At 50.1% G+C, this 27,830-nt stretch overlaps 8 protein-coding genes across 8 annotated transcripts; 3 read left to right on the top strand and 5 right to left on the bottom strand.

The window, feature by feature from the left end:
* Positions 1–95: 95 nt before the first annotated feature.
* On the top strand, positions 96–1,465 carry FSUBG_265 (myosin heavy chain; the record flags this gene model as incomplete). The annotated part of the gene is made up of 2 exons (XM_036680445.1): positions 96–250; positions 301–1,465. The coding sequence occupies 2 exons, from the start codon at positions 96–98 to the stop codon at positions 1,463–1,465; spliced, it is 1,320 nt and encodes a 439-aa protein (XP_036544403.1).
* Positions 1,466–1,707: 242 nt separating this feature from the next.
* Positions 1,708–3,817, bottom strand: FSUBG_266 (NADH dehydrogenase; the record flags this gene model as incomplete). The annotated part of the gene is made up of 2 exons (XM_036680456.1): positions 1,708–1,724; positions 1,771–3,817. 2 exons carry the CDS (start codon positions 3,815–3,817, stop codon positions 1,708–1,710), a joined length of 2,064 nt encoding a protein of 687 aa, XP_036544404.1.
* A 919-nt stretch (positions 3,818–4,736) lies between these two features.
* FSUBG_267 (uridine kinase) lies at positions 4,737–6,571 on the bottom strand (the record flags this gene model as incomplete). The annotated part of the gene is made up of 9 exons (XM_036680467.1): positions 4,737–5,220; positions 5,279–5,510; positions 5,562–5,631; positions 5,691–5,776; positions 5,832–5,874; positions 5,932–6,076; positions 6,139–6,188; positions 6,248–6,325; positions 6,392–6,571. The coding sequence occupies 9 exons, from the start codon at positions 6,569–6,571 to the stop codon at positions 4,737–4,739; spliced, it is 1,368 nt and encodes a 455-aa protein (XP_036544405.1).
* A 1,969-nt stretch (positions 6,572–8,540) lies between these two features.
* On the top strand, positions 8,541–9,017 carry FSUBG_268 (uncharacterized protein; the record flags this gene model as incomplete). Its single annotated transcript, XM_036680478.1, has 1 exon — positions 8,541–9,017. One exon carries the CDS (start codon positions 8,541–8,543, stop codon positions 9,015–9,017), a length of 477 nt encoding a protein of 158 aa, XP_036544406.1.
* Positions 9,018–9,350: 333 nt separating this feature from the next.
* FSUBG_269 (NADH-ubiquinone oxidoreductase subunit) lies at positions 9,351–10,074 on the bottom strand (the record flags this gene model as incomplete). Its single annotated transcript, XM_036680489.1, has 3 exons — positions 9,351–9,669; positions 9,726–9,830; positions 9,896–10,074. The coding sequence occupies 3 exons, from the start codon at positions 10,072–10,074 to the stop codon at positions 9,351–9,353; spliced, it is 603 nt and encodes a 200-aa protein (XP_036544407.1).
* A 297-nt stretch (positions 10,075–10,371) lies between these two features.
* FSUBG_270 (uncharacterized protein) lies at positions 10,372–16,277 on the top strand (the record flags this gene model as incomplete). The annotated part of the gene is made up of 7 exons (XM_036680501.1): positions 10,372–10,419; positions 10,673–10,823; positions 10,884–10,949; positions 11,455–11,489; positions 12,148–12,504; positions 12,666–13,155; positions 13,207–16,277. The coding sequence occupies 7 exons, from the start codon at positions 10,372–10,374 to the stop codon at positions 16,275–16,277; spliced, it is 4,218 nt and encodes a 1,405-aa protein (XP_036544408.1).
* Positions 16,278–17,374: 1,097 nt separating this feature from the next.
* FSUBG_271 (minichromosome maintenance 6) lies at positions 17,375–20,367 on the bottom strand (the record flags this gene model as incomplete). The annotated part of the gene is made up of 3 exons (XM_036680512.1): positions 17,375–17,494; positions 17,547–20,019; positions 20,087–20,367. The coding sequence occupies 3 exons, from the start codon at positions 20,365–20,367 to the stop codon at positions 17,375–17,377; spliced, it is 2,874 nt and encodes a 957-aa protein (XP_036544409.1).
* Positions 20,368–23,763: 3,396 nt separating this feature from the next.
* Positions 23,764–26,248, bottom strand: FSUBG_272 (transcriptional regulator Medusa; the record flags this gene model as incomplete). The annotated part of the gene is made up of 3 exons (XM_036680523.1): positions 23,764–25,706; positions 25,833–26,019; positions 26,204–26,248. 3 exons carry the CDS (start codon positions 26,246–26,248, stop codon positions 23,764–23,766), a joined length of 2,175 nt encoding a protein of 724 aa, XP_036544410.1.
* Positions 26,249–27,830: the final 1,582 nt, after the last annotated feature.

A 27,830-nucleotide genomic window follows, 5' to 3' on the forward strand; every position in this document is an offset into this window, starting at 1 on the left:
AAGAAATCGGTCCCCCACCACTTCTATCGACAAGCAGCATTTTCGTTCTTCATTATCGACAACGCGATATCCTTTTCCATAGAGGTCTCGCAAATATGCCAGTGTTACAATCCAAGAACGCCACCGGGGGCGATGCCCCCAAACAATTCAACCAGCCTTCGCGAAAAGGAAAGAAGGCGTGGAGGAAAAATGTTGATGTTACTGAGGTGCAGAAGGGTCTTGAAGAATTGAACAAGGAGATTATCGCTGGGTGAGCTAAACTCAAAGCACTCCCTTCTCGCTCTGCTAATATCTCTATAGTGGTGTCATCAAGGAGAAATCTTCTGAAGACTTGTTCACTCTTGATACTAAGGGCGATGCCGGTCTTCCCAAAAAGTTCAACAAGCACATCAAGAAGGGCCTCAAGGCTGACGAGATCATCAATGCCCGTTCTCCCGTGCCCGCCGTTTCTATGCGCAAGCGACCGGGCGACAAGACAACAAACGGAATCCTCCCTGTGAAACGCCAAAGGACTGGTTGGGTGTCACACAAGGAGCTCGCGCGACTAAAGCGAGTGGCCGATGGAGAACATCAGAATACTGTCCAAGTACAAGATGCCACCTACGATGTCTGGGATATGCCTGTAGAGCCACAGGCGAAGGATCCTGAAAACTTCTTGGAAGAGGAGGTCAAGCCCAAGGCTCCAAAGTCGATGAAGAAGGAGCCCCTTTCCTTGTTGGAGAGTGGCAAGCAAGTGCCTGCTGTCCTCAAGCCCACGGGAGGATATAGCTACAACCCTGATTTCAATGAGTACACACAACGTCTGGAAGAGGAGAGCGAGAAGGCTCTTGAAGCTGAGCGCAAACGTCTGGAGAAAGAGGAACAGGAGCGCATTAAGCAGGAGGCCGCGGCCCGATCAGCGGCTGAGGCAGAGGCCGCAGAGGCTCGTGCCAACCTTTCAGAGTGGGAGGAGGATTCCGAATGGGAAGGATTCCAGAGTGGTGCTGAAGATGATAAGCCATCCGCCAAGCGCCCACAGAGAAAGACCCAAGCTCAGCGCAATCGCATCAAGCGCCGCAAGGAAGAGGAGCGCCTCGCTAAGCACAAGGCTGCCCTCAAGGCCCACCGTCGCCAAGCCCAGCGCATCCAGGAGATCGCCGAGGAGATCGAGGAGAGAGATCGCAATAAAGCACTTGCCTTGCAAAAAGACGACGAAACCGATCCTATTGACGAGCTTCGTGCCGAGAAGTTGCGCCGCAAGCAGCTCGGCAAGTACAAGCTTCCCGAACGAGATCTTGAGCTTGTCCTTCCAGATGAGCTCGAGAGTTCGCTGCGACGTCTCAAGCCCGAGGGCAACATGCTCCGGGACAGATACCGAAGCATGTTGGTGCGTGGCAAGGTGGAGAGCAGAAGACATATTGCTTTCCACAAACAGGCCAAGCGCAAGTTTACGGAGAAGTGGACATACAAGGACTTCATGATATAATAGAAGATAGATGGGCGTCTGGGTGTTAGGGAGAAAATAATACTTTGACTTTTACTGCGATAAGAGGCCCCAGAAGCGTAACTCATAGAGCATAACTCCATCAAGAAAATTAGACTTGCGATTCCTCTGCAACTCCGCGTCTACAAACGTGCTTTTCGCAAGTCCTGCTATGCCTCTATACTAAGCTCCAACGCCTCAAGGTCTAAAGAAATGACAAATATTAAGCATTCATAAGAATAGATTTAGAAACTCATTAAATCTGTTTATTGTCAGAGATGTTTGTGAAAACGGGAAGGGGTACAAACCTCGTCCAAAAAGACCTCGCTTGGTCCAGTCCATAGCCATCAATAGTCGTGTTCGCAGACTCACGCTCTGGGCAAAGTAGACAGAGCGCCAAGCGTAAACAGCCCAGAGACCACCAGCCAAGCTTCGACCCTCACCAAGATCAAAGATGGCAGAGTTACCAACATAAGCGAGACTGCCAAGGTGCTTGTACTCAAAGGCCTTGTAAACAGCAGCATCAACATCACCCTCGCGAATGTCGTTGGCGTTCAGGCCCTCATGCATGCGTGACATCTTGTTGAACTTGCGAGCAAGATATTGTCCTTGCTGATGAGCGCGCTGGGCAGTAGCAGGCAAGGATGTGAGCTTGTTGTCAACTTGTTTTAGCAATTGTGTCAACTCATCAAAATCGAGTGTGCCGGATTTGTCCTTATCGAATTCCTTGAATAGCTTGTCCACGCGCTTGAGATGGTTGATAGACTGAGGGAATCGTCTCTTGACGTCCTCAGCAACACCTCGCCAGTCAGCGAAACTGAGCTGGAGCGTCTCGGGGTCCTTGCCACGCTTCCAGGCCAAGGATCGCAGGAAAGTGACGATATGGTCGGCAACGTTGTTCTGGACTGTAGAACAATCTCCGATGGCGTATACATCACCCAGCGGTGAGCCATTAAGACGAAGGTGGGTGTCAGTCTCCAGAGCATGTCTGTTTGTCTGAGATTTGCCCAGCTTAGCAGCCAGTGTTTGACAGAACTGGGTTTGTGAAACACCGGTCGACCAAAGGCAGAAGCCGATAGGCAACTCCTTGGTGATCATTGTGCCATCCTCTTGTTTCTGTGTGAAGATGATCTTGTCCGGAAGAACCTCCTTGACACGAGAGTTGGTGAGGACGTCAACTTGGTCGCGAGCAAAGCGTTCCTCAGCATATCGTGAAACAGTCTCATCGTATGTGTTCAGAATATGTCCACGGCTTTGGATAAGATGAACTGAGATCTCATTACGTAGAAGTCGGGGAAAGTGCCTCGTCAAATCCTCGTTGAGAAGGTCAAAAAGCTCAGCAGCGAACTCGACACCGGTAGGGCCACCACCACTGACACAAAAGGAAAGTAGACGCTTTCGCTCCTCATCCGGGCATGTAGGTAAGTTGGCCAACTCGAAGTTTTGTATGACCTGGTTTCGAATCATGCGTGCGTCGTTGATATCCTTGAGGAAGTGGGCATTTTCAAGACCCTTGACACCGTGAGGGTTGGTTGTCGAACCGACAGCAACGACAAGCTTGTCGTATGGCACATAGAATTTGATATCTTTGCCGTTTGCATCAACTTGCGAAACTTCCACCATCTTGTGCGAAAAGTCGATATCATCAGCCTTGGCGCGAATGAAGTGACCGTTAACCCGGCTCAGAATTCGTCGAATGGGCTCAACAAGAGATCGCAACTCGAGCGTACCTACTGTAGCTGAGGGAAGCATAGGGGTGAACAGGAAGTAATTGGTTGGCGAAATAACAGTAACATGGTAATCGTCTGGGTTCAGCTCTTTGAGGAGCGCAACACCTCCCCATCCGCCACCAAGAATCACCAGTCGTGGCTTGTCTTTAAGGCGACGCTTCCCCTCCGAGTCGTCATCATCAATGAATACCTCGGCGATCGGCAGGTTCTTTTCTCCACCACAGCGAGGCTGAAGGGCAATCTTTGAGACATCGATATCGCTCTGAGTGGGGTGCTCGCAATATGTGCTGGCATCGTAGATGAAGAAGCCAACAATACCGACGCCGACAACTGATATTGAAATACCAACCCAAGCCGCTAGGCGGTAGCAAAAATTAACGACTTTAGACTTTCCTTGGGGAAGTGGCTTTCCGGATAGAGCGCGCACGAAGAACTGAGAGGGTAGTTGGCGGGTGGTTCGGCTCGTTGCTGGAGAGCCCTTTGTGATTGATGGCGAAGCGCCTGTGAGCTTGACGAAGCTTCGCGATTGCGACGAGGATAGTGGGTGAGGAGTGATAGGCGGTTTGAAGCATCGAGGGCTGGTAATGGCTCTGTTTTGACCGGCGCGAGCCAGTCGCGCGGCCATCATGGAAGAGACGGGCATTATTTTGCGGAATTGGAGGGATGTTCGACGTCAATCAATGATAAGCCAACGAGGTCAAAGAAAACGTTTAGTGCTTTCTAGATCATGACACGAGCAGAAGCACAGAATGTTAGTGAGAGAACACTCAATGGATGATGCAAGACGAGAACAAGAATGAAGCAGAGAAAAAAGAGTCTTCTAGTTTCGGTTATATTGTGTAATGCATGCTTCTAAAAAAGGATCTTCCCGTTTACGGAGCTCAATCAGGGATGAACTGCGCTGCAAGATAGGACATGTGGTTGCAGCTGAGACTTCCAGAGGCGCTACCTACAGCACGGTACACCTACGTCATTCATTACCAGAGCTCTCTCTCCCCTCCATCACCACCAATTTCTTGGCGATCCATGACAACCGAAGATCGGCGACTCCACTGCCGTACAGCATATCATATCGCACTTCAAACATCAATATCTCATTTTCCATCGTCATTGAATCATAGGCCATACGTAGACAAACCCGCGTAGTATTCATTCGAAGCCATATCGACCCCTCGAATACGTCGGCCGCCATGCCATGACTTTAGCTAGTTTGCGTCAAATATCACACAGTGGCTCCTCTTTTTTCCAAGTACGTACGTATCCTGTTGGTTTCGGACGTCCCGTTTCGTGGATCCTCGCCGTGGATCAGTTACGTTACAGATGCTGATGAGATGCCAATTGTGGTGGATCTCAAGATTGTGAAGAGCTGACGCAGCAACCGAACGCAGCGCTCTTCGTATTTGCTTCCTTTACGGATATAATTACCGGACATTCCGATAATCCTTATCGTCAATCTTGATTTGGCTACCACTATGACTGCGTTGTTTCCAAGCTTCCGCCTTTATATATCATGACAGACGTATACTATATATAAAACTGGTCCATCAGCAGCGGAAATACCTCTTCTCGACCCATCGTTCTTGTTGGTAGTCGAGCATGTTGCAAACCACGACTGTAATCTCTGGGAAAACGGATGTCAACCTGTGAAGCCCAACCTTGCCGGCCGAGTATGTTGCTAGGACAATACGGTCCTGTTTCACACCGTGATCGACCAGGACTTGCACCGCCATCAACGCTGCACCTCCAGTAGCCATCTGGGTGTCTAGAAGTAGGACGCTTTCTTGGTCTGCAATATCGTCAGGTAGTCGCAAGTAATGAAGTTCCGGCTCTCCCGTGGAATAGTCGGATTGGATAAGAAGACGGCCCGTCCGGCAATCGGGAATAGTCTTTCGAAGCGCCGGCTCAAATGCCGATCCTCCTCGGAGTACGATAACGGCGCAGACCTCACCCGTTGATACAAGACCCTTGTATTCGTATCCTTGGGGTGTTACAATATTTTTAGCCTCGAAATGGGCATTGTTTAGGGCCCTACGAAGTGTTAGCGAATAAACAGTCTTTCATACTCACAGCTGCTCAGTTCTCTTACTGTTCAATAATCAGACTTGCAAGCCTGTCAAAGTAGAAGATGAAATCCTCAGGGTCTGTGTCAATATCCTGAAGGATGGTGTTCATGAATTTGAGCTGTCGTGTATCATCCAAGACCACGACCCGTTCAGAAAGCGGCGAATCCTTACTTGCTGCTTCCAGAAGGGACAGTGCTTCTCGGTGATGTCTTGATTTCTCGAACAGCTTCTTCTCGACAAACTGAACCATCATTTCTACGAACATGAGCGTTTTAGTCTGGGTTTCAAGGCTTTGTGATTACTTACCAAGGGCAACTCTGTTCTCGATTCCTCGCGGTACGATCAAATCAGCAACCTTCCGTTGGGGTTCGACGAACTTGAAGTTTTCAATTAGCCTTCGTAAGAGATTTCCTGTTTCTGGAACGGGGGCCTTACCTTCTCAAAGTTTGGCTTGACAAATCCAAACCACTGCTTAATGATACCCTCGATATCTCGCCCACGCTCTCGGACATCACGGACAACTACACCAACATGGTCAGAAATCCTCACATAGGTCTTCGCAACGTTAAGACTTACTTCTCCTTGACAGGCAAGTATCTGCATCTGCCTCACAATAGATCTAAGTTCATTGTTAGGTCCAACCATACGCTTCAATGGGGCATCGGTTTCAACATACACCCATGTCAAGCAACTCAAGCACTCGAGGGTCATAAAGCGCAAAAATACCCTCTAATACGAGTACATGAGGCGAGTAGATGGATGTTGTATGGTCCAATCGAGAATGTTTGGCGAATGAATAAACAGGAATTTCGGCCCGCTTTCTATGAGTATGGTGAGACGTCAGTGAGGTGTAAATCCCAAGGCCATCGTCAACTACACATACCCGGCCTTGAGGTCCCGTAGCTTATCGACCAGAACATCGAAATCGATGGCCTATGAGAATAACATCAGTTGTTATTCTGGCAGTTCATACTATATCACATGAAGCATACGTCAGGCGAGTCAAAGTCATATTCGTTGGCGAAGGCCAATTTAGACTGCCCAGGTGTCAAGGTCTTATAAAAAGAGTCCTGTTATATATGAGCTTGTGTTCGAAGCATGGTTTCAGGGATTCATGCCATTGACAAAATAACGACCCAGGGTAGGTTCAACTTCTTGACAATAGCCTGGGACAAGGTCGATTTGCCTGAACCTGAGCTGCCCGCGACGCCGATAATGCTGACATCGGCCCAAGGAGGTGAATAGTAAGCTCGCTTCTGAACCGTGACATGACTCTCGAGCCCGCCATTGACTTCAGGGATTGCAGAGGCGGACATTGCGGTGGGCTAGTTCTCGATGAGGTCACCGTCACCTGAGATTTGGAGCGAAGAGGACGAGGATTGGATGAACGAAAGGCGAGAATATTTGGTAGCTGGAGAACTCAAACTTTCCTCTCCGAAAACTAGCCCTGCAATGTCCACGAGCTGTCCGAATATGGTGCCTTCAAAGTTTCGACTCGAGGGTTAGGCTTGTCCGTCGTTGGTGGAGCAGTGAGCACGGTCCTGTCGCGTGTGTGATCCACAGAGGGCCAAGAAGAAGCGGGACAGCAGTGAGAGCTTCAGTGAGGAGATGAGTTATTGCTAGCAGTTGTAGCTATAGGCTAGAGGAAAAGGCGAGAGTGATAGTAGATATATAGATACACTTTGGCGGTTGAGTTAGAAAGTAGAAGTGTAAGAAGATAAACCAGCTCAGCCCTGGCCCTGCCCAAGTTTTAAAGATCGATCTGACCTCGTCAGGGTTCTCCTCCTACCGTATCTGTATATCGAAAGACGGCGATGGCCGGAGGCGCATTGTATTCTCCGCACGATCAAAAGAGATAAGCTACTAGAATTAAGTCTAGCTCTGTTCTGCTGTAGGTATCACGCCTCTAGCTCGATCATGGTGACCTCTGTTGCATGTAATCTGTGGCTTGGCTCATGACACTCATCTCATGAGTTAGGGTACCGTGACCATCGTTGAAGCTTGGATTAGAGCTCAGGAGCTGTATTATACCCGAAGGAATATACCTGAAATATCGAACTGACACCTAAAATTGTGATTAGGGTCATATCATAGATGCTATTGCACAGCCCAGATCGATTAATCGAGAGCAATGGGATAGCCGCGGCATACAACGGAGCTCATTTTCAGGGGCCTTACCTTGATTTGGCGGGGCCGTCATCGATGGAGACCTGAGGCAGACAAGACAGAGCTCAGTGGAGCTTTTCGCTGATATGATTGGTTCTCAAGCCCAAGAATGAGGCTACGGGCTTTGGACCCACGAACACGGCGCTACTTTTCCTCCAGCCCCAATCATATTTTCTTCTCTTCCATCTTCCGTCAACCTCTTCTCTTTTTTCTTTTCTTCTTTCTTCTTTACATCGTTCGGAAAACACAGAAGGTTTCCTTACGAGTAGCATAGAGATCACGAGCCTGGATTGTGGCCTGATTCTCGATGCGCTGAATCGCCTACTTCCGGCTGTTGCTTCTATACCGTGCCGTCGATTAACCCTTCTCCGTTCAAGCTTCGACTCGCAGCGATATTCGTCCTGGGATAATTAGACAAAATGGTGAGCTTTGTTGTCGACAAGCCGAGCTTCAGCCCAAGCTTTGTATAGCTGGGTGCTGACTCGAGAATCAGACGTCATCTGCTTCTACAGCTACTCCCGTCAAGCATGCCTTTGACCGGCGTGTTCGCGATGTCAAGTCACCCAAAAGGTACGACCCTCCCCCCTCCAGCCATCTCGCCTACCTTGGTCAAGTGATGAACGCACTATCAATGGGAATCTCTCCTAGCATATAATGCGGAAACACGATATCAATCTTCTTTTTCTGAACCCACCATTCAATCCATTTCGTTGTACGCACTTTCATGTCAGCAGTTGCTAACGTCTTCAAAGTGATATCAACGCTTTAATACTGGACTATCTTACTATGGAAGGGTATCCGAATGCGGCAGCAAATTTTTCCAAGGAAGCCAATCTTGAACCTCATCAGGACACGCAGTACATTGTAGCGAGGCAGGAAATTCAGAACTGCATCCACAGTGGTGATATTAAGACGGCGATAACCACACTCAATGAGTTCGACCCACAGGTATGCACTTCCACTTCCTTGACCCCATTTTTATATGATTAGAACACGAGTTTTACATGCACCACTCATAGAGCCTTCGGGCCTTTGATGAGGAACAACCACTTTTTATGATTGTCTTTCTTTTCACATGTTCATTTCGCAGACTTTGGAATGTATCGTCGCTAACTCGACATGAAGATTCTAGATGGAGATAAGGCATTACATTTCACCTTGCTAAGGCTTCAACTCATTGAACTCATTCGCGCTTGTAATGCGACTGGAGATATTCAACCAGCCCTCACTTTCGCTACTGAGGAACTGGGCCCAAAAGCACCCACGAACCCCAAGTTTCTGGAAGACTTGGAGAGGACCATGGCACTGCTCTTGATTCCATCTGATGCGCGCGAGCCGCAGTTAGCAGCGCTGCTAGAACCAGAGTTACGACGGGAAGTTGCAGACAGCGTAAATCGGGCCATTCTTGAAAGACAATCCCGAAGACGTGAAGCAGCTATTCGCCAGCTCGTCAGAATGCGTGTCTGGGCCGAAAATACTGCCCGGGATAAGCGTAAAAACTTACCTGACCGACTGGATATTGGCTTGAACGGAGAAGAACCCGACAGTCCTAGACCTCACACCGGAAACGGCCATGACCCCATGATTACAACGTGACATTGATACCCGACCTGGAGGCATGTTCAAACAGTAGTAGTTCTGATTGTGTGGCGCCGTTTGTCTAAGTAGCGCTTGGCGTTTGGGATAAGATTGACATCCTTATGGTAAGGATTATGAATATGACACAGGCTGGCTGTCGGGCGTTCCGAAAAGGCTGTCATAAATAGGCTGTAGACCTTGACAATATCCCAGAGGCAAGGTTAATCATTCATTTATCATATTGCCAGTTCACGTGTGACATTGTCGAAAGGGTTTCTTATAGCTGAAAGTCGCTGAACTTGAACGAGTCTTTGGAAACATATTTACAAGGAGCCGGGCTGTCCAAGCCATCTATTTCGTCCTGATATGCTTAAGCTTTCTGGCAGAGTACAGGAAGTTGTTGGCATAAGCCTTAGGTGCAAACTTGCGAGAGTTTGGCTCCTGAACAAAGTACTCGTAGCCCTGCTTCTCAGCAAAGTGAATAGCATCCTCCTTGCTCGAGAAGTTGATGTGGGTGCCTTGCATAAAATCACCCGAAGATTGCCAACCGATCAAAGGGTTCTCCCATCGATGTCCCTTGGGTAGAATATCCCAATCCATTCGCCAGCGTCGACCGCGCCAGTCGCCGGACTGAGTCGCTGGCTTGGCTTCCTGGTAGATGCTGGAGTGACTGTTAGTTATTGAGGCTTTCGACGACATTCGAGTCATGTATGTGGGCAGACGAACCGAACTGTTCGGGCCTGGAGTTCCATGGGAGCGCCTGAGATCACCGCAGCGGGAAGGATCTCTTCACTGCCATTCTGGACGGATCGAGGGACAGGTGTATAGGTGCTGGCATTAAGTCAGCACTGTTATTCCATCTTTCTAGTTTTCAATCGAGTTTCGAGGAATCGTACGAGGTGGCCTTGTCAGCTTCGATATTGTAGTCGGGCTCGCTGGTAACAGGGCCAGTGATGGTGCCGCTGGCCTGGGTGACGTTGCTCTGGAATCGTCGGGGTGCGACGGAGAGGGCGACTCTGGGCGCAGCAGCGCTTCGCAGCATACGAGCCGCACTCTGGGATCGGAGGGCGGCCATGGTGCAAGGCGGTAGCTTTCAATTGGCGACAAGGGCGTGTCGTTTCTTGAGTGAGTGATGGTGGTCTGCGGCGATATTCTGAGGTTGAAGCAAGCTTGAACGGCGTGATCCTGATTGGGTGGAGCGGATCAGTTGTTTTGCCGAAGTCGCGGAAACGAGTGCTTTTCGGCAAGAACCTGAACCTGGGCGGGACTGCTCATCTCGACAGAACCTCAACTCCAACCCTTGCAATTGAGCGTCACGCAGACCCTCGACGGACCAATTCTCGAGATTCGAATACCCCGAACTACCGACATCATGAGCTTCGTCACCCGCCGAGCGCTCTCGACGCTCATCCCCCCCAAGGTGAGAGAGAGCCACTTCGGTCATGGGCGCAAATCCCCGGTGCTCCGATTGATTCCGTTACTAACACAAAGTTTTCAAAAATAGGTCGCTTCTCCTAAGGTACGCAGAATACGATGAAATTATTATCCTACGGAGCTTCGTTTTCGGTCTCGACGAGTTTTGGATGGATGAGGACTTTTATGGGCGATCGACATGGAGGGAAATTTCGTCATGATGGAGATTCAGAAGGCTGACAGAACTCGATGCACCACAGGCCATTGGCGCTGCTCCTGATGCTATCCGCATGCAGCGTGTCGTCAGCTTCTACGAGAAGCTCCCCCGAGGTGCCGCCCCCGAGGTCAAGGCTAAGGGTCTCCTCGGCCGATACCAGGCCAAGCACTTCGGCAAGAACCCTACTGGCAAGCGTACGGATAACCTCTCTCAAGATTGGATTTAAATGTTGGATTCTGACAATTTTGTTACAGCTATCATTCACCTGATTGTCTTCCTTGTCAGCATCGGTTACGTCCAGAACTACTACTTCCACCTTCGTACGTATCCCTATCACAGGGTTGAAGGGGATATGTTTGCTAATGCTGGGAACATTTAGGCCACCACAAGAACAACGCTCACTAAGCAGCTTAAGATGGCGTTTAGATACCGGAGATGGATCATTGTGTGAGAGGGAGCGGGGGTCGTGTACATATAAACTCCGGAAACTTCGCGGTCGAGCACGCGCCTTGGCTTCCCTATGTATCTCTAACAAGCAAGTGATGTGACAATGCCATCACGTTTTTGGTTATGCGCTGCTCTTTGGCTCTACGGAGTCCTGTGCCTTCGGAGCGGAAGCTTTCTGTGTATCCGTACCTCTTGTCAGAATTGTAAGCTTTTTGGGTGGTACTGCATTCTCAAGCTCTTCCGTATTCTGCACAATGAGACCGACCAATTTGAATTGCTAAATTTTGTACGTCAAGAATTCCTCTTGGCTTTGCTCCAGGTTGATCAAGTCTGCACAAGCTGCGGTACTGTAGTGTACAAACTAATCACTTCCAACAGATCATGTTATAGTGTTGACTCAGCACGTCATCGGAGTAAGCATAAACTCAGTCTTGACAAGGTATAATCGGCTAATTAAGTGAATGAGTTGGTATGGACAATGAAAGATACAACTTGTAAACTGCATTGTTTGCAGGATGTGAGGTGCCACCAAAGGAAGTCAATTAGGCACCTTAGGTTAGTCGTGTACGTACTACAGCCTGTGCAGAGGATGCTTGCTTGCCTTATTAACCTACCTATTTTCGCGCAAATGTAAATGTTGGATGACATTTAGTGATATTGAATGACTCTTATGAATAGTACCATCAGGTTCCTTGCATCCAAAATTAGATGAGATCAGATCCTTTCTGATCAGCTGAGTGGCCGGTAGAGTCATCCAGCTCCACGATGACAAGGCATTTGATGATACACCTAAGCTCCAGGGCGTACCGGCCTTGTAGTTGGCAGCTAGCAGCTGGAATTGGTCCCGGCAGCCCTGCCACTGGCAGTCAGGGGCCGGCTACGGATGGCCAATCCCAGCCCCTTATCGTTTGGCCGCTAAGCCTAGCCCAGCCTCCAGCATCACTTTCGGGTCTCTGAAAACTGGCGTCTGTCTGTCTGGCCTTCCACATCACAAACACCAGTGCATCAGCCGCAGTTACTCCGGGTTCATTGAAACCTCACCTTACACCTCGCAACTGACACGCCTTGCAGTTTGGTGATTTCTCCTCCTCATATCCCACCCCCGACCCTTGGATCGAGCATCGTATCAGATACCTCGCAATCGGACGAACGAAGATCGCCTTTCTATACCCAACACCCTCCGATCCCCACTACCGATACTCTTGCCCTCCCCGCCCCGCGGTGTCGCAACTGATCCGACTTCGAGATCCGACGTTTCGTCTGCCTTTAAACTCTAGTCCGACCAGAAATCGACGAGACCAGGCGGAGAAACCCAGCAGGAAGGCTTCTTTTGCTTCACACACGACCGGCGCATTCTTACCACGTATGATGGCAACAGAGGCTGCCGTTGATAAAGCTGCCGATGCCACTGCCTCTCAGTCTCAGCCTGTACGTTTCATCTTCCCTGCTTTGCGAGAGTAAATTCCAACTGTTTTGTTTTTGGCGAAATTGGCACACTGCCGCCTTCTTCGTTACCTGTTTGAACCTATTGCTTCCGTTAGCCGAGCTACTGTAGTTAGCCTTGCTAACAGACTTTCTCATGAACTTAGTCGCCCGACGCCGAAAATGTCGACTCCGTCCGCTCGAATTTGAATGGCAGTGCCGGCAACGACGACTACGAAAATAAGCACATTACAAACGTCGAAGATCAACTCACCTCCGCCGATGCTAGTGCCAGCGGAGGTTCAGATACAGAGGCATCACGCGCAGATATTTCAAAGACGAAAGATGGAGAGAAGGTTCATGGCCGCGCAGGCTCCACGGTCAAAAAGCCTGCCTTCAAGGCTGTCTCGGTCAATAAAACGTTTCTCGCATCAAAGGCGACTGCCAACAGTGCTGCGACCAAGGCCGCTGAGAAACAGCCTGCCGGTTCTAGTACGCCCCCGACGACATCGGCCACCTTATCCTCTTCAAGACCTCGTCTTATAGCAAAGACTGGTAGCAGCACTCGGGATTCATCGCCTCGGTTTTCTGGTGGTATGAATGGGGGAAAGCCTGGTAGTGCACCTGATGCAAATGCAGTTTGGAATAAAAACCGACGTATGTGCAACCTCCTGGATCAGCCGATTTGATGGACTAACAAAACTGTAGCTGTGCCGCCACCTGAACCCAAAAAATTTACCGATGAGGAGCTCAAGAAGTATGGAATCCATATGGCCAGTCGTTTGAATGAAGATGATGCACAGGGGCAGAACAAATGGGCAGACATCGACGACGACGATGAAGACTGGGCCCCTGAAGCTATTACTTGGGGAGATGGCACGAAGACGACGCTCCCCCACCCAGACGAGCATCCACCACCGCCATCAGACAGTGGTTCTGTTGCGTCTAAGGGCAAACCCCTTGATAAACCACGGTCTCCAGCTCCACCTGTTGCTGTGAGCTCCCCCCTGACGAAATCGAGTAATCTGGCCCAGGGCAAGGGTTTGATTTTGAAGAGTGGCTCCCAGGAAAAACCAACTCTTGTTGCCAAACCTCCAGCTCCCCCGGCACCTGTCAAGTCCCCGTGGGCGGCTCTGCCTCCGGTCGAGAAGGCTTCACCTATTCCAGAACAGGCCAGTCTTGCTAGACCGCCACATAATAAGGGCATGACTCCACCACCTCCAAAAGAATTTGCGGCGGATGATTTCAATCGTTGGAGAGACAGTTCATCTCACGGAGGCCGGGAATTGTTCAACTCCCATTCTGGCCGCTACGAACCAGTGCATGACAATCGACGTGGCTCGATGAGAATGGAACAGCATCCAAGGCATCACCCTTCCCTATTACAGCGACCACCCCAACCAGATTATCCAGCTGAACCCTCGGGTGCTTTCCAGACCAATAGAGTTTCTCAGGAACCTCCTTTCGCTAGAAGACGAGGATCATCTAATGTTAGTGGCGGAAGTGGCTCATTTATGCAGCGTCTGAATAAGGGAGGCGAAGTGCCCATCCCCCCTCAGGAATTACAGGAAGGCCGTAGACCGTCTTTCGTTGGTTCCGTCGATGGCCTCGTCTCCCCCAATCTTTCAGCCGCAGCGCATGGCCCCACGAGGGGCCAACATCATTCTAGCTGGATGCCTCCTCGGAGTTCTCCAAATCCTGCCTTTGCGCAACCACACCACCCTGCAACTCTTCCTGAGCAAGTTGCCGGTCCACCCCCTCCCCTTCAACCTGCTAGCGAGGAGGTCGAATATCAGAAGAAGCTCATGCGAGAACGTGTCGAGTTAGCTAGGAAACGACGCCAGGAAGAAGAAGCCCGCGAGGAAGCTGAACGTCGGGAGCGCATTCAGAAAAAGCTGGATGCTATGGGGCCTGCGCCAGAGAAGAAGACCGAGAAGAAGGAGCCCGCAGAGAAGTCCGACGATGTTTCACACCCAACACATATTCAACAACGTGAGCATAGTAGCTCGGCAAACCAAACTCCTACACAATTGCAGCAGGATGGTGACCAATCTGCAACAGCTTCGTCAGCTCGACAGCAATCTCAGGATTCTGATGCTAAAGCTGGACACACTCAAGGCACAGCGCCAGCGGCGAGACGTGTATCTCACAGCCAAGAAGCGAAGCCTAGTGAGCTTTGGGGGGCAGCTGCAGCATCACGCCAGGATAGAGCTGTGTCAAATTGGGGTACAGGTTCGCAGCCCCGAAATAATGTTTGGGGGTCACCTAATAATGACCGAGGCCTTGGTAACGGCACATTCAACACAGATATTGGTCGTGCACCTTTGGATAATCGCTCGGGTTCTCAAGGAAACAAGGGGCCATCACCTATCGCCCCTCCTAATAATCAACGACAACCTTCTCAAGCCCAACCTCAGACTCCAGCCCCAATCGGTTCTAGACCTTCGCGATACGGCCCATCTGGTCCTCATCCTCCGGCAGGATCTGATGTAGCAAGCAAGTGGATTACTGCCGTCGGCGAAAAAGACAAGCAACTGAGCGCTAGCCGATTAGCAGAGCGGGTTGAGCGCGATCGCCTACTAGCTGAACGTGGTGTTAGTCTTGAGGATGCTCAGCCGGTCATCAAAGATACATGGCGCCAGGTTCATGCTCCCGGTGATGGTACAAGACGCGCCATTGGTCCTCAAGAAGCACAGCCAGCTGGCCCCTGGAGAAGCCCCGGTGATGATGCAAAGGAGGATCCTACTAATGTTGGAGTGGTGGGAAGCGGAGTGCCAGGCCAGGCCGGAGCTTCACAGAACCGCACATCTCGATTCTTCCCTACGAGAGACTCTCATGATAGAATCAATGAGAATGAGCCATCGCGATCCAAATCGCCAACCCCCCCGCCACCTACGATGGAAGGTCACCCAGCGTACGAGGGTGATGTTATGAAGCCTCATGTATCGCTTCCAAAACCTCACCCTGTCGTGAAGCTACCCCCATCTATGACGGTCTCTCAACCTCCCTCAAATCGTGTACAATTCGGCTGGGCGCACCCACCATCCTTCAAGGATGTCGTTCGGGGCCCTGTGAGCCCCAATCGTGTACCATTGACGGCCGGAGAGTCTTCTCAAGAGAAGTGGCAGAACAAAATTAACAGTTTGCTTGGTAATAGTTCTAGATCTCCACCCCAAAGGTCAATTGGCGTCGACCCTGCAAGCAAGAGTGCTCTGGACCATGTTGCTCACCACGACTCAGCCACTGTTTCTCTACCTAGGAACAATGTTTCAGCTCCCGCCCATTTTGACAAGAGCCTCTCGTCACCTGTCACCAAACCCATGGCCGAAGAATGTTTTGAAGAGCAAGAGATGGGGTCCTTACCCCAGATTCGACTACCACACAAGGCCCCCGAAGCCGCTTGGCAGCCGGCATTAGCACCAAACAAGCCTCTGCCGAAGAAATTTGCAATTCAGCCAACTGTCATGGAACCATACTACTTCTCCGCCGAGGTTGTTGGTGGCGGCAATGTAATGAGAATCATGTTCCCTAATATGCAAGAAGCCAGAACTGTCACTATTCCTTTCTCAGCAACTCGAGGTGGACGAGGTTCACAAGGACGAGGTGGTCCCAGAAGCCGGGGCTCTGGCTATGAACGTCGAGGAGGCAAGCGAGATGTGTCGAGCTCACGAGGAGAGCATCCAGCAACAAGCTCAGGTCGAGGAGGCCGTGGTAGCTACCGCGGTCGAGGTTCTGACTGGGGTCGCGCACCAAGTAATCCTGCTTCTTTGGCTGCTTAGGAAAGCAAAGCAAGCTGGAGGAAACCGGCCGAGACACCGGCATGACACCATCCTCAGTCTATTACATAATACTCGCAGCGCATCTTGTGTTTATCGCTATATCTACTGATGCATTGGTCTCACCTCCCGGTACATAGCGACCCCCACCATTCCGGTTTCCGTATTCAGGATATCACGGAATGGGCTTCTACATATATTGTCTGCACAACCATATACTGCGGGCTTTCTCAACGTGCTAGCATTTGCGTCTTACGCACATGCTAAACACGCTATATCTTTTTTCTGTTTTTTTCTTCATCTTCCCCTATAATACTGGGGCTCTGTTTTGTCTTCATAAAAGCATACATGGCGGGCATTGCTTTTTGTGAAAATGATAGGATCACCTGGAAGGGGGGATTTGACAGGCTCTTCAAGGGCCACATACAACCCAAATCAAATGAAACACGTGCCATGTTCTCGATGACAGGGGAAGGGAGGACGGCGTCTGAGTAACAAGTTCGATGACCTGCTTTACTTTGGGTCGGGATTGGGTTTGCGATAATTGAATGTGCTAGGTTTTCCCCCCTTCTTTTGGTACTTCTTGTATGAAGGAGCTGGATCAGATAGACCTGGAAATCAGAAACAGCCGCAATGGACTTATGGAGAGAGATCACTATGATGGGAACGATGAGAGCGTTACTACGCCTTGACGAAACCAACGAGTGCGTACGAGGCTTTGTCAGCCAGACGATTGATCAATCATACAAATTTCGCGAATTACGAGTGCCTGAATTGAATGTCCCTGACAAATCACTGTGTGATGATGACATTGTGAGATGAGATGCAATTGCTACACGTAAACGACACTTGTTTGCCATGTTGTTCATATAATGTTTGTACATTAATGGTATCTATCATATTCAACATCCTCGTAACAAGATTCCCTTCTAAAAATCCACTCATCCATGCATGATATACAGTCGCTCACAATAAGATGAAACAAGTCGACAATGTAGTATCACAAACTCCTAAAACGCCCGTCTTCCAAGGCGTTAAGTCATGACGTGCATATTAGCCTCCCTCCATTTATACTTTCTCATTTGTTTTTAGACAGATAATTAGACCTCCTCTACCGCACAGTTGGGGTGCACAATATACATGATTTGGGAGGGATCTGCTGAAGAGCTTGCGTCACCATCCGTGAGGCCTTCGCCACGGAGAGCCATGAGGATGTTTTCCTGTAATTTCGAGTTAGTATACATCTTGGAAAGGGGGATGGATGTTGCTTACCTTGACCATCTTTTTGAGCACCATGTTGGCGAGAGCCTTTTCTCGGTGATAATCGTCCTCACCTTGGAGCTCATCCTCCTTCTGCTCCAGGTACCAGTTGACCAATTCATCGCCGTTTACACCTTCGTTGTTGCCGACCTCAGCATCGGTGATATGCTGAACAAACATGTTGACCATCTTGATGTAATTGTCGTATGTGATTGTTTGCTTCCTTCTCTCAGGGGCAACACTGCTACGGCCGGGCTGTGTGCCATCTTCCTCCATGACTGCGTCGGGTTCTTGGACACGGCCGGAAGCAGCATCAGCGGCACGGAGAAGTGTCTCGCTGTCTTCTTCAGGTTCCTCGTCATACACCTCAACATCATCATGCTCGACGGATATGATACTCTGTCGTAAGAGGTTGTAAGCCTCGACAACCATCTCAGTGCTGATCTCTTCCACACAGTTGACCTTCGCAATAGCCTCGGAAAGACGAATCATACTCTCGAGCTGACGGACTGTAATTCGATACGAGTTCTTGCCCACGCCTCCTTGGGCATCGTCGGCGCGGAGTTCCTTGTACTTCTCCACGAGAACATCCTTGGCCTCTTCAGTAAACTCAGGTCGGAAAGTCTTTGCAAAGCGGATGTATCGCTGAAGTTGTTCTGTACTGAACTCGGGCTCAACAGCCTCGTCACGCAACTGGTGGATACCAACAATGTGCTCTGCCAAGTGGCGGTCGACTTGTTCGTTACACTCGTCGAGGACAACAAAGAAGAGATCGAAACGAGACATGATGGGTGCCGACATGTTGATGTTGGAGCGGAGGGTCGTCTTGCGGTTGTAACGACCACCGACAGGGTTGGCAGCAGCAAGAATACTGGTTCGGGCATTCAGCGTGGCTTGAATGCCGGCTTTTGCGATCGAGATGGTCTGCTGTTCCATAGCTTCGTGGATGGCGACTTGATCTACAATATCCATCTTGTCGAACTCATCAATAGCACACACGCCATTGTCCGCCAACATGAGCGCACCAGCCTCGATAGTAAATTCACCTGTTTCTTCATCCTTGACCACAGCAGCAGTAAGACCGGCGGCAGACGAAGCCTTGCCACTGGTGTATACCGCACGGGGCGCAAAAGAGCACACGTATTTCAAGAATTGGGACTTGGAAGTAGAAGGATCACCGACAATGCAAATGTTGATATCACCTCGAAGTTGCATACCCTCAGCTGTGCTCTTGGGGACGCCAGACATGAGCTGGAGCAGCAGACCCTTCTTAACGACTTCATGGCCGTAGACCATGGGCGCAATAGATTGCACTAGGCGGGAATAGATGTGGTCACCGTGGACCATTGCACGCAGGTCATCAATTTCAGAAGGGTTCATGGATGCCAGAACAGCAGCTTGGGCATCTTCCACTGACTGCTCTCCCTCATTAGCTGTGTTCTGCGTCAACGCATTGACAACATCGGTAGCACCACTGGCAGCCGACCGGCCAGATGTTGAAGTGTCTGGGTTTACCATGCAGGCGAGGAAGGCAAGACGATATGTCAAGTCTCGTACACCCAGAGCCTTGAGACCGCTGATTCCACTTCCACCAGCATCGGCTCCTCTAGGCGCATTGCGGTCGTCACGGATAGCAGTCGGTCGTAATCCTGGAAGGCCCAGTTGGCTGACGTCTGGAACGACGATCAGGGCACCAGTGAAGATGCACTTCTCTCCAGCCTTGGCCCGATCAACAATTTCACCACGCAGGATAACGTCCATAGTTCGTGGCATGCTGCCTGTAGGGATCTCGGAACTGTTCTCCTGAATTCGAACCTTCTGCCAATCGACAAAGGTACTGCGACGAATGTCAAGTTGCCAGGCCACACGGTTCTGGCATGTCGAGTTGGGGCATTGCGTAGGTTCTGTGTATCGAAAGGTCTGCTCAACATTTGGCACAACTGTGCGACAAGCCTCGCAGTTGAAAGTAGCGACAGACAACTCGGGACGGACTTCGGATGTTCGAGTGACTGTTCCAGAGATAGATAGAAGCTGGCCAATGTTGGCGGCTCGAAGGGCACGAACTCTGGAAACTAGAGGCAAGTTGTAAAATGCGATAGAGAAGAGCTTGTCGGTTTGCTGGTGCTCATTCTTGCGGTGTGACGACTCGGACTGGCTGGCAGAGCCGAGATGACTGGCCGCAGAGGTCGTGAGATTGCTCGAGGCTGTGGGCTGGCGATGTTCGCGGAAGTACATAGGCTCGTACTTTGCAATCATGTTGTGTAAAGCAGCGGTGAGAAAGGGAAGGAATCGATAGTATTGGCGCATAACACCGTCCGCCAAACTGCCGTTCTCCCATGCAGCCAAATGTCTATAGTCGACGTAGAATGTCGAGAGCGAGTATGTGCGCATGCCCTTGATCTGGGCGACATAGTACTTGTCTGTAGTGACGGCGCTGGGTGTAGGCGCACTTGGTGTCGGAGCACTGATAGGGTCCTCGGCAAAGCTATTTTTCACACAGGTCGGTCAGGAAAAGTTCAATGTGTATAATAAGTCTATGTAGATGTACTCACTTTTCGATAAAGGACTCAAAGTGTTCCTGAACCAGCAGGCCAATTCTGTCCTCAACACGACTGATCTCAGTAGAATTCGGGATCCTTGAGCTTCGTGGAACCTGATCATCTGCAAATCCATCGCCCTCATCATCACTCGGAGCACCCATATTCTCTGAAGGAGGTCCTCGTGGGCGTGCTGAGGAAGACGAGGGGAAGCCCATGTTGCGTCTAGGGGTCGGGGCAGCCCGCGAGGGGGCATCCGACATCATGAAGCCGGCATCGCTCGAGGGAGTAGCCATTGCGGCGCTTGAATTATAGTGGTCGTCTGTGCCGGGTTGATAGTTGACAAGTGACGATGCACGCAATGGTTTGGTTGACCGAGTCTTGGTTGATGAATTGATTGTTGAATGTCGAGGGGAGATTTTAGTTGCCAGGGCAAAGGCACGGAGCCTGTGTGGGGTTATCCCTGGCGCTTGAGCTTATTACAGGGCGACGCGTCAGAGCGCGTAGAGGGGCTATCTACGTGACGCGACTTTAATTGATTGCATGCATCCAGAGTTGGCTATTGGCTCGCGCTGACCATGTAGCATCATGAATTATCTCGATGATAGATAGAGATGGCAACGCTGCTAATGCATCTCTATATCTATAGACTGTGTTTAGCGTCTATATGACAGCAAAAACACCCAGTTTATCCAGATTCTTGCTGATATCGTGGCTCTCAGTCGCAGCAGCTTACATTGCGAAACCTCAAGCTATCATGCGTATATAGCACAGACGTGATCTTAACAATGATTTGAGCCTGGGATATCATAAATACCAATCCCATCTAGTAGGTAGCATCATGTCTTGTTGTGAAACTGTACTATGGAATTGATAGGGCATGGCGTCGAGACATGAAATTCAAGACATTTCCATGCTGAGAATTGCTTGTATTCTTCTCTTGCTTGTCATGATAAAAATAGGTACATAACAAACGAGGATATTACATGCAAGAAGCGTTTCAATGTAGAAGCAGTTACGGTCATGTATTGAAGTGTAGGTAGTTATCCGGCTTGCCCATTTCCAGTTGTCGAGAGATTCAAAAGTCAGTCACTGTTACTATTATTGTAAGTCAATGGTCGCACAACTCCGGAATCAAGGGTTTCGGGAAGCTAACTCTATAACTTAAATGAAGTCACTTGCTCTGATCGCAAATATAAAGCGAACAAGTAAAAGAGATGGGTGTCCTTCTCTTCCAATATGCGTGGCCTAGACTACCTAGATACAAAAGTTTGATGCCCCTATATTTCGACGACTATGTTTTCCATGACGCCATGACGTATTCTGCAAGCCAATTTAGGTTAAGATGCAAAATATCTTTCGTGATAGTAAACCGAACTATGTCAGGCTATGAGTGCTTCGCGGCCTACCCTCGCAAATGGTCTTCTGACTTGTCTACCGTGCGCATACAACTGGGTCATGATCAACGGATCATATGCCAAAGCGGATATACCAGCCTTTACTTGACATAGTTTGCCCAAACCCACGGGTACTAGATCATTTGTTTGAATACCGATATGAGCGGACTTATACTTTCAGCTGCTTGTTACAGGCAAAGAAACACAATGAATGGTGCAAGAAATGCAACACTCGCAAGATTCACTGTAAATTCTCATTTGTAATCCAAACTCAAATCAAGGAACAAAGTCGTCAAAGTTAAGTTATTACCTACCGTTTTACCAAAAGTCCCCGACTCAACGTTCAAGCCAGGAGAAACCTAAATCATCTGTTCCGTCCCGTCCGGCCGTTGAGAGTTTCACAAGACGCTAGACCTGAAGAGGTGCACCTCAGTATGCAATATACCGTCATAAAATACTACTGTAGCAATCTGATAGCAGACCGACCACCTGGAAATGACAGACACACATTACTTATCCAAGCGATCGACTGGTCACTGCTTATCACTAAGTAACCATACCCCCAGGCTCCGAATGCAACTCTTATGCAGGGACCTTGTGACACGCCCGACTGGCACTCACTCACTCACTCACTGGTACGCCCCAGTTGAAACGTCCACGCGCAATTTTAACACATGCCATCCGACAGGCTTACTCCACCACCATTTGCCTAGTCAACGGTCGAGAATACTCGAATCTCCCAGAGCAACGATTCATTCCTTTCCTGGCCTCGTATAGGCCCAGACCCAGCATTCTTTGCGTCCCAATAATACCCCATGATGGCCTGGCAACCTCCGCGTGGGAATGTCGTGCAGATGTTACGTTCCCATGCCTTCAATATCCCTGGAACTGAATCACGCCAGTTTTAGCACGACGACCGTGTTAACTCATCTAAGATTATGATTATCCACTATCTAATGGTAACTTGCCCACAGAATCATGTCCATTCCTTTGCCCAGCCAGTGTAAAACGCCATTCTACATAACCGATACCATGCTGATGCCGACAAGGGAATATTGAGATAGCCATATAGAACAGGGGCCATAGGAATGCACACAAGGGTATAATGCCTATTGATCAAAGTCCATCCAAACCATATTCCCCTGCGACTAGGGTAAATCGACATAAATAATAACATCCCATATAAATCTCCCCTTGACATTCCATCATAGTACCTCCATTCAACGTTCCATTCGTGTCCATAATCCCAGCCACGTTATCCCGTCTATCCTATGTCCATCCCATCCAGTCAAAAATAATCCAATGAGATCCTCTATGGTGTAGATACCCGAGAGCAAACGCAGTCCAAGAGCAAAAAGAGAAACAAGAAAAACAAGAAAAAGATAAGCATGAGACAGGCGACAAGTCTATGCTACCATACATGAACCCCCATGTTAGTAAATGAGGTCACTGCCTCGGTAAAGGTATGCAAGATAAGGAAATGTCATAGTGTGCCTATCAAGCCGAGAAAGCATGACTCGAGATTGACAAAAAAGGCTCGAGCAGCATCAAGATGAAATAATGAGAAAGAATATGACGCCTAGAAACGTCGTGCGTAAGTCTGGGCATTGAGTGTAGTGTCGCGCTAGCGTAATGTTGTATTCTGAAGGTGGCGTATGGCGTCGATGGTGCTGTGCGGCGTTGCGTGATTGGTTTGCCGCCCAGAGGCCTACAGCTGATCCCTGCTTTGCGCTCGACGGATCTACCCGCCAAGTCGTGGTTGGGTCTCCAGCCTCTAGCTCGATTGATCCATGGCCAACAAGAGGGTGTGGTTGAATGGTACTGCAGAGTGCCGTGCTTTGACCGCATGACCATCTTGCGGGCACACGCTAGAAGAAAGAGGATGGGGATGGGGCCCAAAGAGTTGCGATATTCCCCGAGGTTGGCGCCCGAGCCGTGGATCGTCTTGTTGGTTGGTCTTTCACCTGAGGTCTAGGTCAAGCTTAGGCACAAGGCCTGGCGCGGACAACATCACCCAGCCACAACCTGCACGTCCAATGGCGCCATCATCAACGGGAACCTCAGAGCGAGCATGGATCTGGGAGGGTTGCTTCAAGACAATGTGGTGTCTTGTCGGACTCCGCCATTGGCGTGCGCCACAACACCTGACTATCCCCCACGACCCTCCTTCAACGTTCACGAGGCTGCTTGATACAACCTTCCGACACAACCAAGCCGTCAACACGAAGTAGAAGGCCCGCGGGGCACTCAATGGTCATCCGATGATGACCTAGGCGACTGAGCGCCACGGCCCTTTCATGCTCTTGGTGCAGGCTCTGCATATCCCGCTGCACCGTACACTGGGTGAGCTGTCTGGGATGTCAGGCTGGGATAGCCTTCTGGGTATGTTGCAGGCGTGGGGTCCCATCGAGGAGGAGTTGCAGTTGGTGGGTGATGGCTCAGCGGGGTATGCAAACCGCTTGTTCCATATCCTCCACTTCGGCTGTCGTAAGTCGAAACCGCTGGCAGGGGTGTTGTGTTGATACGCAGAGGCGGCTGCTGCGGACTGTGATGACGAAGACCAGGGCTCAGCGTTCGAGATGCAGCCGTAGAGTATCCTGGAGCTGTAGTGTACGGTGTCCAACTAGGTTGAGAGCCTGACAGTGATCGCGGGGAAGGTATCGAGTCGTGATGCTGAGGGAGCGAGTATTGCGTATGAGCGTCAGGATGAGTTGGGGCCATGCTTTGTCCAGGAGGCGTGGGCAAAGGCGCATACCCTCCATTGGCCTGGCTCATCATTGGGGGAGGAACCGGCGTGCTGGGATTAACGCTGTACTTGCCGATAATCTTCTTGAGGGCAGACTCAAGAATTTTCCATGGGAATACCTTAACATCCTTCTCAATGTTGCGGGGCTTGGGGTTCGGAAAGCCCATGATGATCTTGAAGAACTCTTCACTATCTGGCTTAGCCTTGGAGACTGTCTGAGGATGGAAGCCTTCTAAGTTACGGCGAATACGGTTCTTCTCCTCGACACTGAAACGGTTCGGAGCTGCGACCAGTTGCTCGAGAAGGTGAATAGTGTCGACCGATGTGACATAACACTCGCCTTTTTCGGCCCACCAGATGCATGATATGCAGATGCTGTTGGTTGGTCGCTCATTGACGCTTACCGGTTGGCAGGTAGCGTTAACTGTAGATCCCTTTTGTGTCTTGCGGAAGAGGACAATCCGGCGACGGTTGGCCCATTCCTCTGATGTCCAGTTCTCAGCCATCGATTCCAGCTTGCCCGAGATCTTCAAAACCGCCTTGCCAGAGTAAAGCGAGATAGGATGGTAACTTGTGTTGTTTCCGGCATTGGCAGTGATGGTACTGGTTCGGACAAGTTGAGGAGCGCCGTTAGAGTGGGACGGAGAAGACATTCCCAAAGGTGTCAAAGGCGGACGTCCAACCAAGGAAGTGTCCAATCCACCGGGGCCCCTCCCTGTGCTGCCCAGCGTGCTCGGATAAGGACTCCATCCTGTCGTCGGACGTCGATGGTAGTGAGGGTCCGTGAAGCTCGTGCTTCTATTGTAAGTACTAATCATGTCGCTATTTGCTTGTGGGAATGTATTGGCATATTGTCCTTGCTGAGGTGGATATTCATAGGTATTTGTACCAGGCTCTGATGGTAGCTGAGGCTCACCTTTGGGTGAGGTACTCGGCTGATCGATCGTGGTGGCAGGTGCCGCGTCCTCATGCTTAGGCATCTTAGTCGATCTCGTGATGTCATCCCCGGACCCTTCAAGATATTGAAAAGTACCAACGGGGATGCGAGAAATTTCTTCTCCAGAAGGTCCGTCGAGGACGAGTGACAATGGCACATTACTGTTTGCACAGTTTGTGACCAAAAACTGAGGCGCATCTCCACTGCAAGTGTAGATAAACCCTGACCCCTCCTGTATATCTCGAGAGACGTCCTGGGCAGAGCACTTCTCAGACCCGAACACCAAGAACCACGTTGGAATCGGTGTTGATAAAGAGAACAAATCGTACTGGGAAGAGAGTTTGACGTAAACCTTGGTGCCAAAAATACCCGTTGAAGGTTGGCAAGACAAAACTGTAGGGCCAGAAGGCATATACTGTGCCACAGCAGCACTGTTGGATGCGAAAGATTGCTGGTTCAAGTGAGCAAACTTGTCGGATTGCTGCTGAGTCGGGTAGGTCTGCGTAGAATACTGTTCATAACCTGCATCTTGGTACCGGGCCACATCGTAACCAGCTAACATTGTGTTAGCAAATATTCAGTTCGGGATCCGGTCAAAGCTTCTCCATCAGTCCTGAGACGGGTCCAATACAGCACTTCTTTACATCTAGCCTCTCATGGGCTTCGGGCAGGTCAACTTACCATGCATGGAAGGCAACTGGGCCTTAGTGTAAGTCGCCATCTCTAAGAGCCTAGGAGGGGAGTCCCCTCGTGGGTCTCCCCCGGTCTCTTCTCGAGCAGCTTCTTCGTAACGAAGCGCGATCGTGTCAGGCGATTCAAGCCTGTCGTCAACTCCGACGATGATAGGCTTTTGCGGATGGTAGTCAGGCTATAGATTGTCGAAGTCAGTGTCGAGCTCCCAAAACACTATGAAGGCGAGGCGTTGAAAGACAGCAGAAGCCGATAAGAGGAGACAAAAGAGAAACGCTTTGCAGACTCGAGGGCGGCGTCGAAGAACAAAAGGAATCCGTTTGTCATGAGAGGGTTGGAACAAATTCTAAGTTGCGACTCACCTCAAAAAGCTTGTAGGGAGGACACTGGAACTTGACAGTAGACATTCAAGCTGCCGTGAAGGGAGAACGATAGGAAATGGGTCTTGGTCCAGGGAGGCGAGTTAAGAATGTTGGCCAGTTGTCTTGGATAGAAGTAGTCTCGGTCGTAGTTTAAACCAGGTCTCGACGAGGTCTTATGCAGTGGGTTTGGGTCGACCAAGACAACGATCGATGTACGAGTCTTGACTCTCGGAGATTTGATCTAGCACAGGGCATGCAGCAATATGCAGTGATGATGCTGTTGAATGCTTAGTGTTGTCGGTCAGGCTCTCCCTTGAGTTGCTTTGGCGTCCTGGAAGTGGCGCTTTGAGACAGTTGAGGTGAAATTGGTGAATGGCTGGGATCCTACTGGAGAGCTGCAAGGAACTGAGAGGGATAATTTTGATTCCAATCCAGTCAAAAGACACTTGCATTCCAGGAGGACAGGTTTCCTTGCCCTCAGTAGCAGTACAACCTTCAGTAGAGGGAGAATGATAAACAACCTGGGGTAGTGAGCTCTTTGACGCGGGAAGTCCAGGCTAAGGTGCTCAGGTATGCGTGGCGATGTTTGGTCTCGACACTTGAGAAAAGAAAACAAATAAACAGATAGTGGCAGGATGGCTTGCTAACGGTGGCCGCTGAGGTGATGTTTCTAGAGACTCTGTCAGGTTTGGTCTTTCGCTGTGCATTAGGAGGGATGATGGCGTGGGCTCGCGGTCTTAATTGCTGTGCTTCAAGCAACACAGCTTCGTAGCATTAAGATATTGCGTACCTTGCAGACAAGTCTCCAATTGCGATCAACAGGGACAAACTGAGACTAAGGGTCAAAAGAATGTCTCCAAGATTGTAATACACGTCGTTCAGCTGCAAGGGCGTACGAGGCTGTTGTTGGTCAGTTCAGCTTCAGGACATAGTTGTGTTCACGACAGATCCCGCGAGCCTATGAATCTTGCGCGGATTGAAGCTAGAGCGTGGAAGAGAGACAGACAGACGGGTAGATGGTTCAGTGCGGGTAAGTGACTTGACTTAGATTTGGGAATTGAAGAGCCTTGACAAACAGTGTTGGCGCAGGTGTTGGAGGCAGATGAGGGAGACGAAACATGAGAGAGCATTTCTTTTGGGAAGTTGGACTTGTGCATGCAAGATATTGCCCTGCATCAAGGGGAGATAGTGATGATTCAGATGTTTTTCGAAAAGATATTGGGTCGAAGGGCGGGGAGGCAAGGAAGAAAGGGCGAAACAAAACGAGTAGTTTGAGCTTATGGAGTGATGTATCTATTCCATCCCTTCCTGACGGAAGCCAATGAAGATGGGGAACAACTTGACTAGAGGTGAAATGGAGACGAAGTGCAAGGGTAAGGGATGGAGGGAGCAGCAAAAGGCGCCGCCTGGTTGCTTTTGGCCTTGGACATTGTCAAGTCGAGTCTGCGGGACCCTGTCTGGCGATCCCGCCCCCCACTCGTCTATCTTGAAAGTAGCTTTTAGAGACGAGGGAACAACCATGAGCTTGCATAGAGAACAAGCCTGCAGTAGTGGCAGAGTTGGTTACAGTAAAAGAGCTAGGAAATGCTGGTAGGAAACGCGGTGGTTGTGGCATCTGCGGAGGCTA

Source organism: Fusarium subglutinans (assembly GCF_013396075.1).
Source record: "Fusarium subglutinans strain NRRL 66333 chromosome Unknown NRRL66333_c0000001, whole genome shotgun sequence".
In the NCBI taxonomy this organism is placed as follows: domain Eukaryota; kingdom Fungi; phylum Ascomycota; class Sordariomycetes; order Hypocreales; family Nectriaceae; genus Fusarium; species Fusarium subglutinans.